The following is a 13,034-nucleotide window of genomic DNA, read 5'->3' on the forward strand; positions in this document are numbered from 1 at the left end:
GCAAATGGAATTTGATCTTGTTTTAAATTCTGGAATTATTATTCTCTCTTCTTTCTTGTTTTGTCCTCCATGGAGGAACATTTTGTTATTTCCAAAAACAATCCATGTCCATATATTCCAAAACTTAATTATATAACTGACGTTTTCAAGGATATCACATGCATGTATTTTGACTTGTCTCAAAAATTACTTCCCCACATGTGAACTATGGGAATTTTTTCACGTAATATTGATATCTTACAGAAGTCCTTCGAACAAAAATTTGGTTGTTATGGAAAATGTATGGGTCCATGTCAGTTTGTACTGGACTATATGTGCTGTATTCACTGCAAATATCAAAATTCAATTTTATGAATAGTAAACCCTCAGACTTACTGCTGCATCAATGGGGGGGATGGTCAACAATCAACCCTGACATCTTGGACACAGACACAAACTGTGAACTTCAGAATATCATGCACATAAACAAATATACAGTTCTCTGTTAATTTACATTCATTAAACTATAATGTTAAAAATCAGTAAACAGAACTGGCTCAATGAAAACACATTAATCTATAAATTCTGAAAAAAAAAAAGAAGTGATTAAATATTTGAATTTTTAACTATTGTGAACATGAAAACTAAATCTAAATATTAAGGTTATGTCTTAAACTAGTGTCTAGCTAAATACAAGTTTGTGCAAAATACAATGGATAATTGGATTAATTAAATGTAGAGTATACAAAATGGTACAAAAATAGTACACCATTAAATAACTTTTTTACAGCTTTTGATAAATAATTCCGTTGAAGCTAGTTGAACTACAGGATTTAATTAAGTGAGTGCCACATCTCTAGACCTCTTAGCACTACATCTCTTATTTTGTGGACACTGTGGTGTGTTTACTCCCAGGAGATTAGGAGAGTTAAACATCATTAGACTGGAAATAACCTTTATTCATACTCAACATCATTGAAGGAATTTTCATATCCTAGAGATACCTTATATACATAAGCTAAGCACTAGATGGTGGTAGTTTGAACAGAGACTTGTTCACTGTTAGTGAACTGTGTTGGTTCCAATAACACTTTATTGATATACTATCTGTGAGTTAGCTACATTCCCATTTAGTCGTTATGGTTTTCTTCTGAGACCAGCAAAAAATGCTTAAAAATTATCTGTACACATCATGATTCAACATGTGGTGAGAGTAAAACTGATTTACTTTTTTTTCATTCTGAATATATTTAGCAATAACGAATTTCAACAAAAAATTCTGCAAAGAAAAACCCAACATTTTTAATAAACTATAATTTTTTCCATAAAATTTTTTGTTTGATGAAGGTAGTCAAAAATGTTAAAGAACGCAACAAATATTTATTTTAATCACCTCTTAATTATATTTTTCAATTTCATCAGTTAAAACTATTTTCATTGGATGATTTAAAGGAATGATAGTGATCAACTGTAGTAAATCACTAAATAACTATCTGTAATTTTATTTAATCAACCGGTAGCATGAATTGCCTGAAGAAAAACATTATTATTAGGTTTAAGAAAGACTGAGGCATTTTGCAGACTTGTTTGTTCAATTCCGTTCAGAGCTACTTGAGGGCTATATGATCAATATTTTGAAGTGATGGACTAGAGGAGAGGCAGCTAGTCATCACCAACTCTTAGGCTACTCTTTACCAAATGAATAGTAGGATTGATCATCACATTAGAATTCTACCACGGTTGAAAGGGCGAGCAAGTTCAGTGATAGGTTTCAATCCCATGACCCACGGATTGCAAGTTGAGTCCCCTAACCACCAGGCCACAATGTTTGTAGATTGCTCTTTCCAATGCCATACATAATCATTGTATTTTCTTCTGGTATCTCAGAATTATGAAGGGTTAAAGAAAACAAGTAAATGTTCCATACCATTCTCAAAAATAGTCAGAGGTCTGTTATTTAAACAAGCTTTATGTCAAATGACAAAATATTTGTATATACATTTGGCTTTTTACCAATAAAAACTGTAAGAAAGAATATTAAAAACAAATTTGTCCATTGGCAGAGTTTGGTCAATACCTTATATGTAAATAAGTTATAAAGCACCAAAATAGCAAAAATCCACACTGCCAAGTAATTTCTGAAAACCTTTGCTGTAAATTAAAAAACATCAAATTGTTTGGACCAAATTAAAAACTTTTATAATTAATTAATTTTAAGGTGCATTAGCTATAGTTAGAGCACATAAAAACGTTTTGAAAATATATCACAAAAGAAATTATTTGAAAAAAAAAAGACGATTCTACACATTATAACATTTTTCATGCAAATATGAACAATCCAACATCAATCTCAATGGTCTGCCTCTTAAGTATACAGACATTCGTGACATAAGTGAAGCATATTAACTTGCTGAGCATGAAAGGGAAAACATAATTGTCACAAAACTCTAGTTAAAAGCGACAGCTTAAATCAGACGAGAATTCTTAAGATACTGAATTAAAATGGCATATACAAATTTGTACTGGGCCAGCGTCTGTACAGTGAGCATTCGTTGTAGTCGTAACTGAGTGAGCACCTTCGGTATATCTACAGTCTTTAGTGAAAGAAAAAACAAAGAAATTTAGGAACATGCAACAAGTACACACAGAGATATCAGTTCACTAATGAAATTCTTACCACATGTATATATGATGATTATATTTTATTCATTACCGATCTTTACAACCAAAATTGAAGTTGTTTAGTTACTGTAAGAAATAATGTATTTTCTTAAATGGAATGTTTTTATGTAAAGTGGCAAGACATGCATAAAACTGTGTATTAGTGTAGAAGTTTGTTTCTTCCTTCTTTGAGCTATGAAACACGTATTTATTACATATAACATATAAAATTACCATAGAATGAAATTTGTATCTAATATTTTACATGCCACTTGTGGCTGTACATCTTTGACATCTTTGTTACCTGATTACTTTCTCTGATCATATAAAAGAATATATGGAGAGAAAAAAAAACAAATTTCTCAGACATTAAATTCTTAAAGGAAACCTTTTAAAATGACAGTGATTGTGATGCTGGTTTAAAATAAACATTATTATTTTTTGTTTTACTGTAAATAAACAACAGGTTTCTTAATCTTTACATACAGGTTTTAGATGTTTAAAGTTCACCCTGTATGTAAAAGACACCTGATAACCAAGCACTAGTCTGAACACAAACATGTCTTTTTAATAACATAAAGATAGATCCTTTTAAAAATTCTTGAATTCAGGTCTTCTAGATTGTATCATATATGTCTTTCAATTCTACACATTTGTTTTTGAAGCACCATGAATGTGTTATTTACAAGTACACAAAAAAATAACCAGATAATCTAAAACCAGTTCTCTGAATTGACAAAACCGGATGAATTAAAAAATGTATACACTCGTTTATAAGTAAATGTTTTCCACTGTTCTACAAGCATATTAATTGATAAACATTTCAGCAGTTTCATGAAAATCAAATGTCATTCACCAGAAGATGAAATAAATAAATGAGGATCCAACATAACTGTGACACTCACCTCATTATGATCTAATGAATAAAACAGAATGTCACACAACATCACCACTCCTGTCCGTCCAACTCCAGCACTGCAGTGAATTAGAGTGGGAGAGTTTCGACTTCTTTCAGGTGGTTGTTCATTTAAAGCCAGTCGTCGAACAGAATCTATCTGTTCCATAAAATCTGAAAACCCATTATTTCTCTACAATTTGTTTTGAATTAAAGTTTAATAATGAACTTGAATCTGAATTTTTAGTGAGCTTTTTAAACAGAACCTACAAAGGTTTAAAATGTCATACATTTTACACAAGTTATGTAAGCAACATTAAGCATTCTCACTAAATGTAGGGGAAAGGTAATTGGAGTAATTTCCACAAATTAGACAATTATGAAATTAAAATAACATTTTCAAATTAAGATACATCTGAAATAGGAAATGTTTATGATAACAGTTCAAAACAATGCTTACATACTCTTTCATTAAGAAAGTAGTAAGACTAGTGACATGAAGTAGTGAACCTTGGAATAATTAGCTATTTATTGACACAGTTTTTTCTTAATCATATGTCCTAACTTTACCTTGAATGACTGCCAACACACAACATTTACATAATTCAGAATTTTAAAATAATATTATATCACACTAGTTAGAAATTAGCAATAAACTTATAAAAATGAAGTCCTATAACTCACTAATAAAACCTTGCAAATTCAAAGGACAACCATGATCAGGCCAGTCAGTATACTGAATGTGCCAGACAGGTCGTTGTGTTCGGGATGGGGCATGTTTTATCACCAAGGAGCATGTGATGTATGTCGCCGAGGACACGCTATAATTTCTGATGATGTGGAACTAAAGAGGATAGATTAAAATCATGAATAAAAACTACAGAAGAATTTGACATTAACAGACTCAAGCTATTCATTAACAAGCGATAAAACAGTTAAGGTAAAGCAAAAGGCAGCACAACACGCAACAGGTTCAAAACTAGAGAACTAGAGGAAAACTAGAGAGCAGGTTCAGAACTAGAGGAAAACTAGAGAACAGATTCAGAACTAGAAGGAAACAAGAGAACAGATTCAGAACTAGAGGAAAACTACACAATTAGAGAAAAGATTCAGAACTAGAGGAAACTACACAACTAGAGAATAGATTCAGAACTAGAGGAAACTAGACAACAGATTCAGAACTACAAGGAAACTAGAGAACAGATTCAGAATTAAAGAAAATGTTCAGAACTAGAGGAAACTACACAACTAGAGAATAGATTCAGAACTAGAGGAAACTACACAACTAGAGAACAGATTCAGAACTAGAGGAAACTACACAACTAGATAACAGATTCAGAACTAGAGGAACAAATTCAGATAACGATAAAACTACAGAACTAGAAAACAGGTTTAGAACCAGAGGAAAACTACAGAACTAGAAAACAGGTTTAGAACTAGAGGAAAACTACAGAATTAGAAAACAGGTTTTGAACCAGAGGAAAACTACAGAACTAGAAAACAGGTTTAGAACTAGAGAAAAACTACAGAACTAGAGCTGGAAAAAGATTCAGAACTAGAGGAAAACTACAGAACTAGAGAAAATCATTTACAATATCATACAGGATAAGCTGAACAGAAACATGGAAAAATTATGTATTTGTATATAATTGACAGAATTTTAACTCTATAATTAGTTACATTCTATTAACCTGTAGTAGCTTTAAAATCACAATAATAATTCACATAAAAACTGAATACAGATGAACCACTTAATATAATTATATTATTGAACATTATTTCAATCACATTAGAATTATGGAAGAATAAAAAACAACCAATAATTTGGAACCAGAGTATTATTCTATATATATATTTACACCTAAGAGTATTTGATTATTCAAGAACATATTGGCTGTTTCAGTATTACATGTAAGCAATAATAAATTGCAAACATTATCACGCCTAATAATAATATCCTAATAATGTTATGTTAACCGATGTTCTAACTCAATTTTTCAACTTTCAAAATTATTTTGTTTAATGAAACATTCTAGTATTAAAAATCCTTTCTAGAACAAACCATATCTTCCAAAAAAAAAAGATAAATAAAAATATTCTAATGGAAGATGAACATAGAGGAGTGAAATTGTTTGATTAACTCACTATTATATTAAAATGATTATATTACATTTGTAATGTTACTTAACAAACCTCTCCAACTTTCAACTGGTTGTTTTCTTTGTCATTTTGTGGCCAGTAAGCGAAACTTTTCTCTCTTCCCTGTTCCTAATGTTCAAAGTATATACAAGATATTTCACTCAGCATTGCCTAATAAAAAATGGTAATTCTTAGTGAAGAGAGAAGTCTAATAACCATTTAAACTAATTACACCATTACTGGAAGATTTATGAACCACTCTTCTGTACTTATGTACAAAATAAACTGATTTCTTAAAATGATTTAATAGGTATGTTTTCAGTTGATATTTATTTTCTGAAAATACAATAATCAAAATTTTCCTTAATTTTCTACTTTTATAAATGAAAAGAACTTGTAAAATAATGCTGATTTCATTCAGTAGATTAGAGGTAACTGTAATAATCTAAAATAATTATGGAAAGGGAACAGTAAATTCTGCTATTCATTGTAGAATATCCTCATAAGCAGTGGGCACTTCTGACTGAGTACAATGAGGTTCTAACTGAAATATTTATTGTTTGTCTATTATTGGCTAGGAATTCCTGTTTCACTCTGTATTAAGGTCTTTAAAGGAACACCAAATTTCTGTAAAAAAGTTAACTTCAAGGGGTAATGATAACATTGTTTACACTGGAATTATGATTTTTTTAGTTAGTACTAGTTATTTATAATACTTATAAAAGTGGATACTCCATTTGAAACTATGTCACCTCAGTGAAATTGGTTAACACCTTTGCTTTAGTTTTTGAGTTATCATGTAATAAAAAAGCAAAAGAAAGAACAAGAAATTTAAACTTTTGGTATGATATTTACAGACATTCCTAGAACTTATGACTCAGTCATTACATATATATTGTTATAAATGGAAACAGTATATAGCATTGCAAAATTCTGATGACCTATTAAGAAGGTATTTAAAATACCATCTTGATGAACAATAGGCAGTGCTACCACCTGGTCACTTTGCACAAGGACTATTCAAAACAAATACTCAATATATTCAAGGACAAATTTTTATTTTAGTTTATTAAAATACTTCATTAAAAATTATTATTTTTGTATTTGAAAGACTTGTAATATTAACTGAAAGACTGCCAAATTTTGTGAACATATACACACTATATTGAAAGTTAGAAGTATTGAATCTATAGAGATTAACCTAGTACAAAGAGGTCACGTAGTCGGTCAAATTGACCGAGCCCATGTTGAGAGAGTTAAGCAGCAGTATACAAATACACTTATGACTACTACAAACATTTATATTATTTACATTCAAAGGTGTGTATGAGAGTTACATGTCAGAAATTGAGGTCAGATTACTTTGTTTTGATAACTTTTGAAAACATCAAATGTATAAATATGGTTAATTTGGTTTTAAAATAAACACATTATTGTGTAATTGTTCAATAAACCTCCAAATGTAGAGAGAATAAGGCTAGATCCACCAAGTTCAAGCACTAATACTGCTCAGAATGATAATGTACATGAGAAAGCGTGATAGTTAGTGTTGTGTATACTGCAATAGAGCAATTGATTAAAGATTATTTACACCTACAATATAAAGTTTTCTGTTATCAACTTATTTTACTAGATCTTTGTGTAATAATTGCTCAAATCCATAAATATTTTGACATTATAAGTAAATCGGTAAATTATTATTTTTTCTTTATTTCTCTTCATTCAGGTAACAAGTACTAGTCCAGACTTGGTGTCTCGTAGGAACCTTAGTAACTACCCATATATCATAGCTTCTGGAGAAAATCATCAGCATAATGCTATGGGCATGAAACTTGGCTCTGAACCCAGCATCTATACCAATGATCCTGCTGTTACTAAGCAGTTTGTACCACCTCCTCATCCAGCTCAAAGTATGGAGATAGTACCACAGAAGGCAGCTATAAACATGGATGTGTTACCTCAGTGTGTGCCTGACACCACGTTCGGTGAACCTCGAGTGAGCTTACCATCACTTCCCTCCTTCTCAGCTGTTGGTCCCCCTGGCCTTTCTGGTGTGTCCCAGAATCTACAACATCAGATAGAGAATAAAGTCTTTGAAAACCCCTCTCCCCTAGAATCTAACACCCCAGTAACCTTCCTACAAGATGATCACATTAAAATGAGAACTGATACTGATGCAGTACCCATACAGAGTTCACGAATAGGGAGTGTCTCAGCACCACAAGGGGGAGGAACCCCCACCTATGCACATGCCATGGGCCCAATGATGGTGGCAGCTATGAATGGACTTACTTTATCCCCCCCAGATATGCTTCAGTCCAGACAAGATGGAGTGAACTCCCCAAGGGATACAAAAGTAAATATTTCATAACCAATGATCAAGACTTTTATAACTGTTATTCTTAAGTTAACTTTGTTTTTAATTACCATTGTTACATATTACTGTCATGTTTCTTTGTATAAGATTTAATTTTTACTCTTAATAAGTTGTTCATCTTTTTTGTTTAATGTTGTTGCTACTAAGACCCAGTATGTTAATTGGATGTTATATTTGACTTTGAGCTTAATTACTAGGATAATATTTTCCATTACTAACACATCCTTTGTTAATAGGATGTTGTTTATTGGTGGTAAACTTAACATATCTTATTCAGATTAAGGTGTTGTATTTCAAAACTCAACTCTTCAGTTGGTAACTTACTCCATCAGGAGACTTGCTGTCTATTTTAAAGTCAGACTTTATTCTGTGTTACCTATATTGTATGTGTAGATTCAGATGCTGGAAAGCAAGCTTGGAGAGGGGGAGGTTTTCTTAGAGTTTGAACAGATCATCAAAAAGAAACCTACAACACAGATCCTTACTGCTTTACTCCCAGAAAATATTAGCAGGAACCGATTCAAAGATGTCCTTCCTTACGAGGAAAACAGGGTTCGTTTGACACCTAATAAAGAGAATAAGACTGGATACATCAATGCCTCTCATATAACTGTAAGTATTATAAGCTTGTAAATGAGTCTGAAGTACTGTATTAAAAAAAAAAGCCATCTCACACCCATTTTTAATTATTCAGAAAGAAATTGGATCTTTTTGTTATATAAAAGATTACACTGGACAACAAAACATATCCTACTAGAGAAATCTCAAGTGATTTGGGGTAATTTGATGATGCTGGTTTCAAAAATATAGTCAGAATTTGTCCATAATTATTAAGTTAATTTAATATCTTAATATATTACCAGCACTACATGAAATATCATGCAATCAACTCAGTACAATAGATTTATGCTGTGAAATTAAGTTTACTTGGACAACTTAATGGGTAAAAGGCATACATTTTTGATAACTTCAAACATTGCCTCTATTGTATTTGGTGTAAAAGTCCAAATATATTCTTTATATATGCTATTTGTTCTTGATATAATTGTAGCAAATTTTACCACTTTTCCTTCATTCCCACTCTCACCTGTTCCATCAAGAAATCACAAAATCCTCACATGCTCAGTTTGCTAGAACATTCAAGAATTCCCTCGTCTGACCATAAAAGGGGTGGAGTCAGACACCTCTCACTCACTCAGTTGGTCACTTCACTTCACTCCGAGCACAGTCAAAACAAAATCCGATCTTCTTCCTTGCATCATGCCTGCGATATAATAAAATTCTGCAAAACTTTGTTTTTTAAATTCTAGTTCTGTACACAAAAAGTGCAAAAATCACCCAAACAGTTTCTGATACACTTGTGGAAAATATATTACAGTTTCATGAAGGAAAAACATCAAACACAACTTAAAAGTAGCTTTTTATCACTATTTTGGGTGTAAAATTGATGCTCCAAATGCGTGTTGTACAGTTTGCACATCTGGCTTGACACAGTGGCTGAATAAGAGGAGAGCAAGTATGCCATTTGCAGTTCCCATGATATGGTGTGAGCCAAAAGATCATGTAATGAACAATTATTTTTGCATGGCTAATGTTTCTGGATATTCAGGCAAAACTAAACAATACATTAAATATCCAGATATTGCATCTGCAATGAAACCAGTACCTCATGGGGATGGTCTTCCAGTGCCACATCCACCAGCAAATCGAGAAAGAGAGTTATCCTAAGAAGAAGACAATGAACCATTTTCACTCTCTTCATCTTGTAATTCTATTCCTGTGGCACCTCAACATAACCTGTCTCATTTGATCACACAAGAAGAGCTAAATGATCTGATTTGTGACTTGTCTATATCAAAGAAACATGGGGAACTTCTTAGCTCTCATTTACAGCAATAGAATATATTAGCTCCAGCTACAAAAGTTTCAGTTTACCAAAGTCACCATCAAAGTCTTGCTTCTCACTACAGCATGGAAGATACTTTGTGTTTCTGTACAAATGTTGTTGCACTAATGGAAGAAATAGGTACTTAACATCATCTTTAAGATTGGAGACTTTTATCAACTCATCTAAAGTTAGTCTGAAAGCTGTATTTTTGCACAGTGGGAATACTAAGCCATCGATTCCTGTTGCTCGAGCTGTGAACATGAAAGAAAGTTATCAATGCATGCAGATTATATTTGAGGCCATCAAATAGGTAACACGTGTGGTGGTCCGAAAGTTATTGCACTCCTGCTAGGCCTGCAAAGTAGATATACCAAACATTGTTGCTTTTTGTGTCTCTGAATGTTTTCTCAGTATATAATCTTATTATACTCATTAAGTTTCTAAATGGTATTGCTATTATGTATTGTTTTTGAACATTCTTAAATGCAATTTTTCAATGAATATATAAAGTTATTAAAAAAATTTGTCATTTTCACGACACATAAGAATATTTTGAATAGATCTGTCATAACTCAAAACTAGAGGCGATTAGTAATTTTCAACGTGATTTTTAGAACCAGCATCAAATTACTCATAATGATCAGAAAATGGATACGCATTCACAATGGAGTGTTGGAAATCTTTGGTTACCCTGATTATGTGTTAAAAGCTTTATGTTTTTTTTATTAGGTCTGTCAGTAATTGAGATGTTATTCAGACAAAATTATCACTTAGTAGGTAAACTAATTATAATTACAAAAAAGTTTCTTTAAGGTTATAAAACAAGCACTAATTTATAAGCTGAACTAGCATGGTTAATTTTCAGCATTAGCTTATGAATGAGTAAGCTCTGTTAAAAACAGAGATTTTATTCATTATTTTAATATCTAAACAAGGATCTATAAAGAACAAAGCCTTCATAATAAAGAGCTTACTCATTCATAACCTAAGACCATAAATTAACCAGGTTAGGCTAGTAGGTGGAAAAAAGAGAGAAATGTCCAAAAAACTGTCTAGTATTATTACTGAATGGAATGTTAGAAGTTTTGTTAAGAGAAACTTTATTTGAAAATCATAATAACATATAAATTGACTTGTTATGAAAGATCTTATAAAAACACATACAGGTGAGTATAGGTGGAGTCCAGAGATTCTATATTGCTGCTCAGGCCCCACTCTCAAACACGGTCCACAGTTTCTGGCAGATGATTTGGGAACATCGTGTTAGCATAGTTGTCATGGTCACTGGAATCCAGGTATCACTTCTTCCTTCTTTTTTTTTTTTTTCAGTGAGTGGAGGAGAATGTTGTTTTTATTTGTTAGTATTTTGAAGATTAGAAATGTTGTTTTTATTTTGAAAGATAATTATTCAAGTGTTGTGTACGTTACATATTTAGTTTTTGGAAGCAATGTATTATTATTTAGATTTTGCATTATTTTGTACGTGTTAATATCTTAGTGGATAGGCTCCAATGATATAGTACCCCATGTAGCATATTTAACTGAAATTAGAGGAACAGGTAAATGGGATTATGTTCCACAAAATTCTGTAGAGTAAATTCGGTGACGAGGAACCCACTTTGAGACCAATAATGGTTGGAGATGGCTTGAATGGGTAATGAAGAAAAACTTTAATATAAGTTTAACATAACAGCAAATGTACAATGTTTCAACAAGGTACCTGATGATGACAAAACCTTGTCGAAACATTGTACATTTGCTGTTATATTAAACTTGTATTAAAGTTTTTCTTCATTACCCATTGAAGCCGTCTCCAGCCATTATTCTATAGAGTAACATAAATTTTTTTTCTCTAATTAGCGAGTTGTTAATTAATATGAAGTAATGGTCAAATTCCACTATTCAGTCAGACACAAGAGTTGGTGAGGGGTACTATTGACTAGCTGCCTTTCATCTAGTCTTATCAGTTAAATAATTAGGGATGACTTTGTGCATACATAGACCTTGTGTAGCTTTGCATTAAAATTCTAAATATAAGTGGGAAAGAAAAACAGAAGTTAACTAAGTAGTCCACAAGTTATCTGAGTTTATTTTAAAAGGATGGACTCCATAAGGTTAGGAGAAAATACAAACAGTTTCAAAGTAATTGAATTTCTTTTGAGAAAAAGAGTATCAAAATTCTTAAAAATATTATAAAAAAATAAAAATTTTAAAGTACTAAAAAATCTTTGTGAAATGTGTAATTTATATAGAAATACTTATAAAAAAAAACATTTGATTTTCATGTTAAGATTAAAAATACTTTTCTTCATCTCAAAAATCTCAAATTTCATTTGTGTAATCTATAAAACCTCCTAAACACATTTCAAATGTTTCAGAAGAAATCTAAATTACCCTTTTTTTTCTTTCTATTATGACTTCAGATTGTAACATGAAACTACATTTGTTTATCCTAAGTAGCTTTAAACTCATAACATTATACATCTATTTATATTTAAATTTTATTGTTTTATTGCCCTTTGCATCATGTCTAATTACTATTCGTGGCATTATAAGTTGTAAATCACTTTGGGAACATTATGCTATCAATTTATATAACCATGAGCTGCTTGCATGTGTGCCTCATAAAATATTTTTATTATATTATTATTATTTATTTTACCTAATCTAACCTTAACTAACCTAAAGAGATCTCTGTTTTTACATTTTAGTTGCTTTTATAATAATAAATAAATAAAGAATAAACATGAAAACCAAGAAATGAAGTACTTACCTGGGCCTTCTTTTTTTTTTGCTGTAAACTGTAAATGACACTTAACCCTACTTTTTTTGTACTAATGGTAATAAAGCACTAAATAATTTTTATTTAATTAAATAATCCACCAAATAACATAGAATAATAACATGCAAAAAGCAAATAATTTTTCTAAACTCTCACAATTTTTCTTTTTTTTCGAACTATGCGACAAGAGCCATTACAAATTCATCCAAGCTAGTTGTTATCTTTCCTATAGGACTTGTACTAACAGAGAAATTGACAATTCTCCATTCAGAAAACAACATAATATAATACGTTATTTGATAGATGAAAACCT

At 31.2% G+C, this 13,034-nt stretch overlaps 2 protein-coding genes across 2 annotated transcripts; one reads left to right on the top strand and one right to left on the bottom strand.

The window, feature by feature from the left end:
- Positions 1-6: 6 nt before the first annotated feature.
- LOC106475091 (tyrosine-protein phosphatase non-receptor type 21-like) lies at positions 7-5,424 on the bottom strand. Its single transcript, XM_022379301.1, has 4 exons — positions 5,395-5,424; positions 4,220-4,379; positions 3,546-3,709; positions 7-2,573 (listed from the first exon to the last, which is right to left on the bottom strand). The coding sequence occupies exons 1-4, from the start codon at positions 5,422-5,424 to the stop codon at positions 2,445-2,447; spliced, it is 483 nt and encodes a 160-aa protein (XP_022235009.1). The 3' UTR covers positions 7-2,444.
- Positions 5,425-7,011: 1,587 nt separating this feature from the next.
- Positions 7,012-11,283, top strand: LOC106475092 (tyrosine-protein phosphatase non-receptor type 21-like; the record flags this gene model as incomplete). The annotated part of the gene is made up of 4 exons (XM_013935787.2): positions 7,012-7,026; positions 7,401-8,030; positions 8,445-8,663; positions 11,106-11,283. Coding segments are annotated over exons 1-4 (1,042 nt in total), but the record flags the coding sequence as incomplete, so codon positions are not given.
- Between the last annotated feature and the right edge of the window lie 1,751 nt (positions 11,284-13,034).

This window comes from Limulus polyphemus, unplaced genomic scaffold, assembly GCF_000517525.1.
Source record: "Limulus polyphemus unplaced genomic scaffold, Limulus_polyphemus-2.1.2 Scaffold8069, whole genome shotgun sequence".
NCBI classification, from domain to species: Eukaryota; Metazoa; Arthropoda; class Merostomata; order Xiphosura; family Limulidae; genus Limulus; species Limulus polyphemus.

Bases quoted from the DNA above. Each gene is read 5' to 3' on its own strand.
- LOC106475091 (XM_022379301.1), bottom strand. From the start codon at position 5,424: ATGTTCTTGAATAATCAAATACTCTTAGGT. The intron at 4,380-5,394 runs GTAAATATATAT...TATCCTCTTTAG, and splicing joins ATAATCAAATACTCTTAGGT to TTCCACATCATCAGAAATTA. The intron at 3,710-4,219 runs GTGAGTTATAGG...ATGGGTTTTCAG, and splicing joins GAATTTGCAAGGTTTTATTA to ATTTTATGGAACAGATAGAT.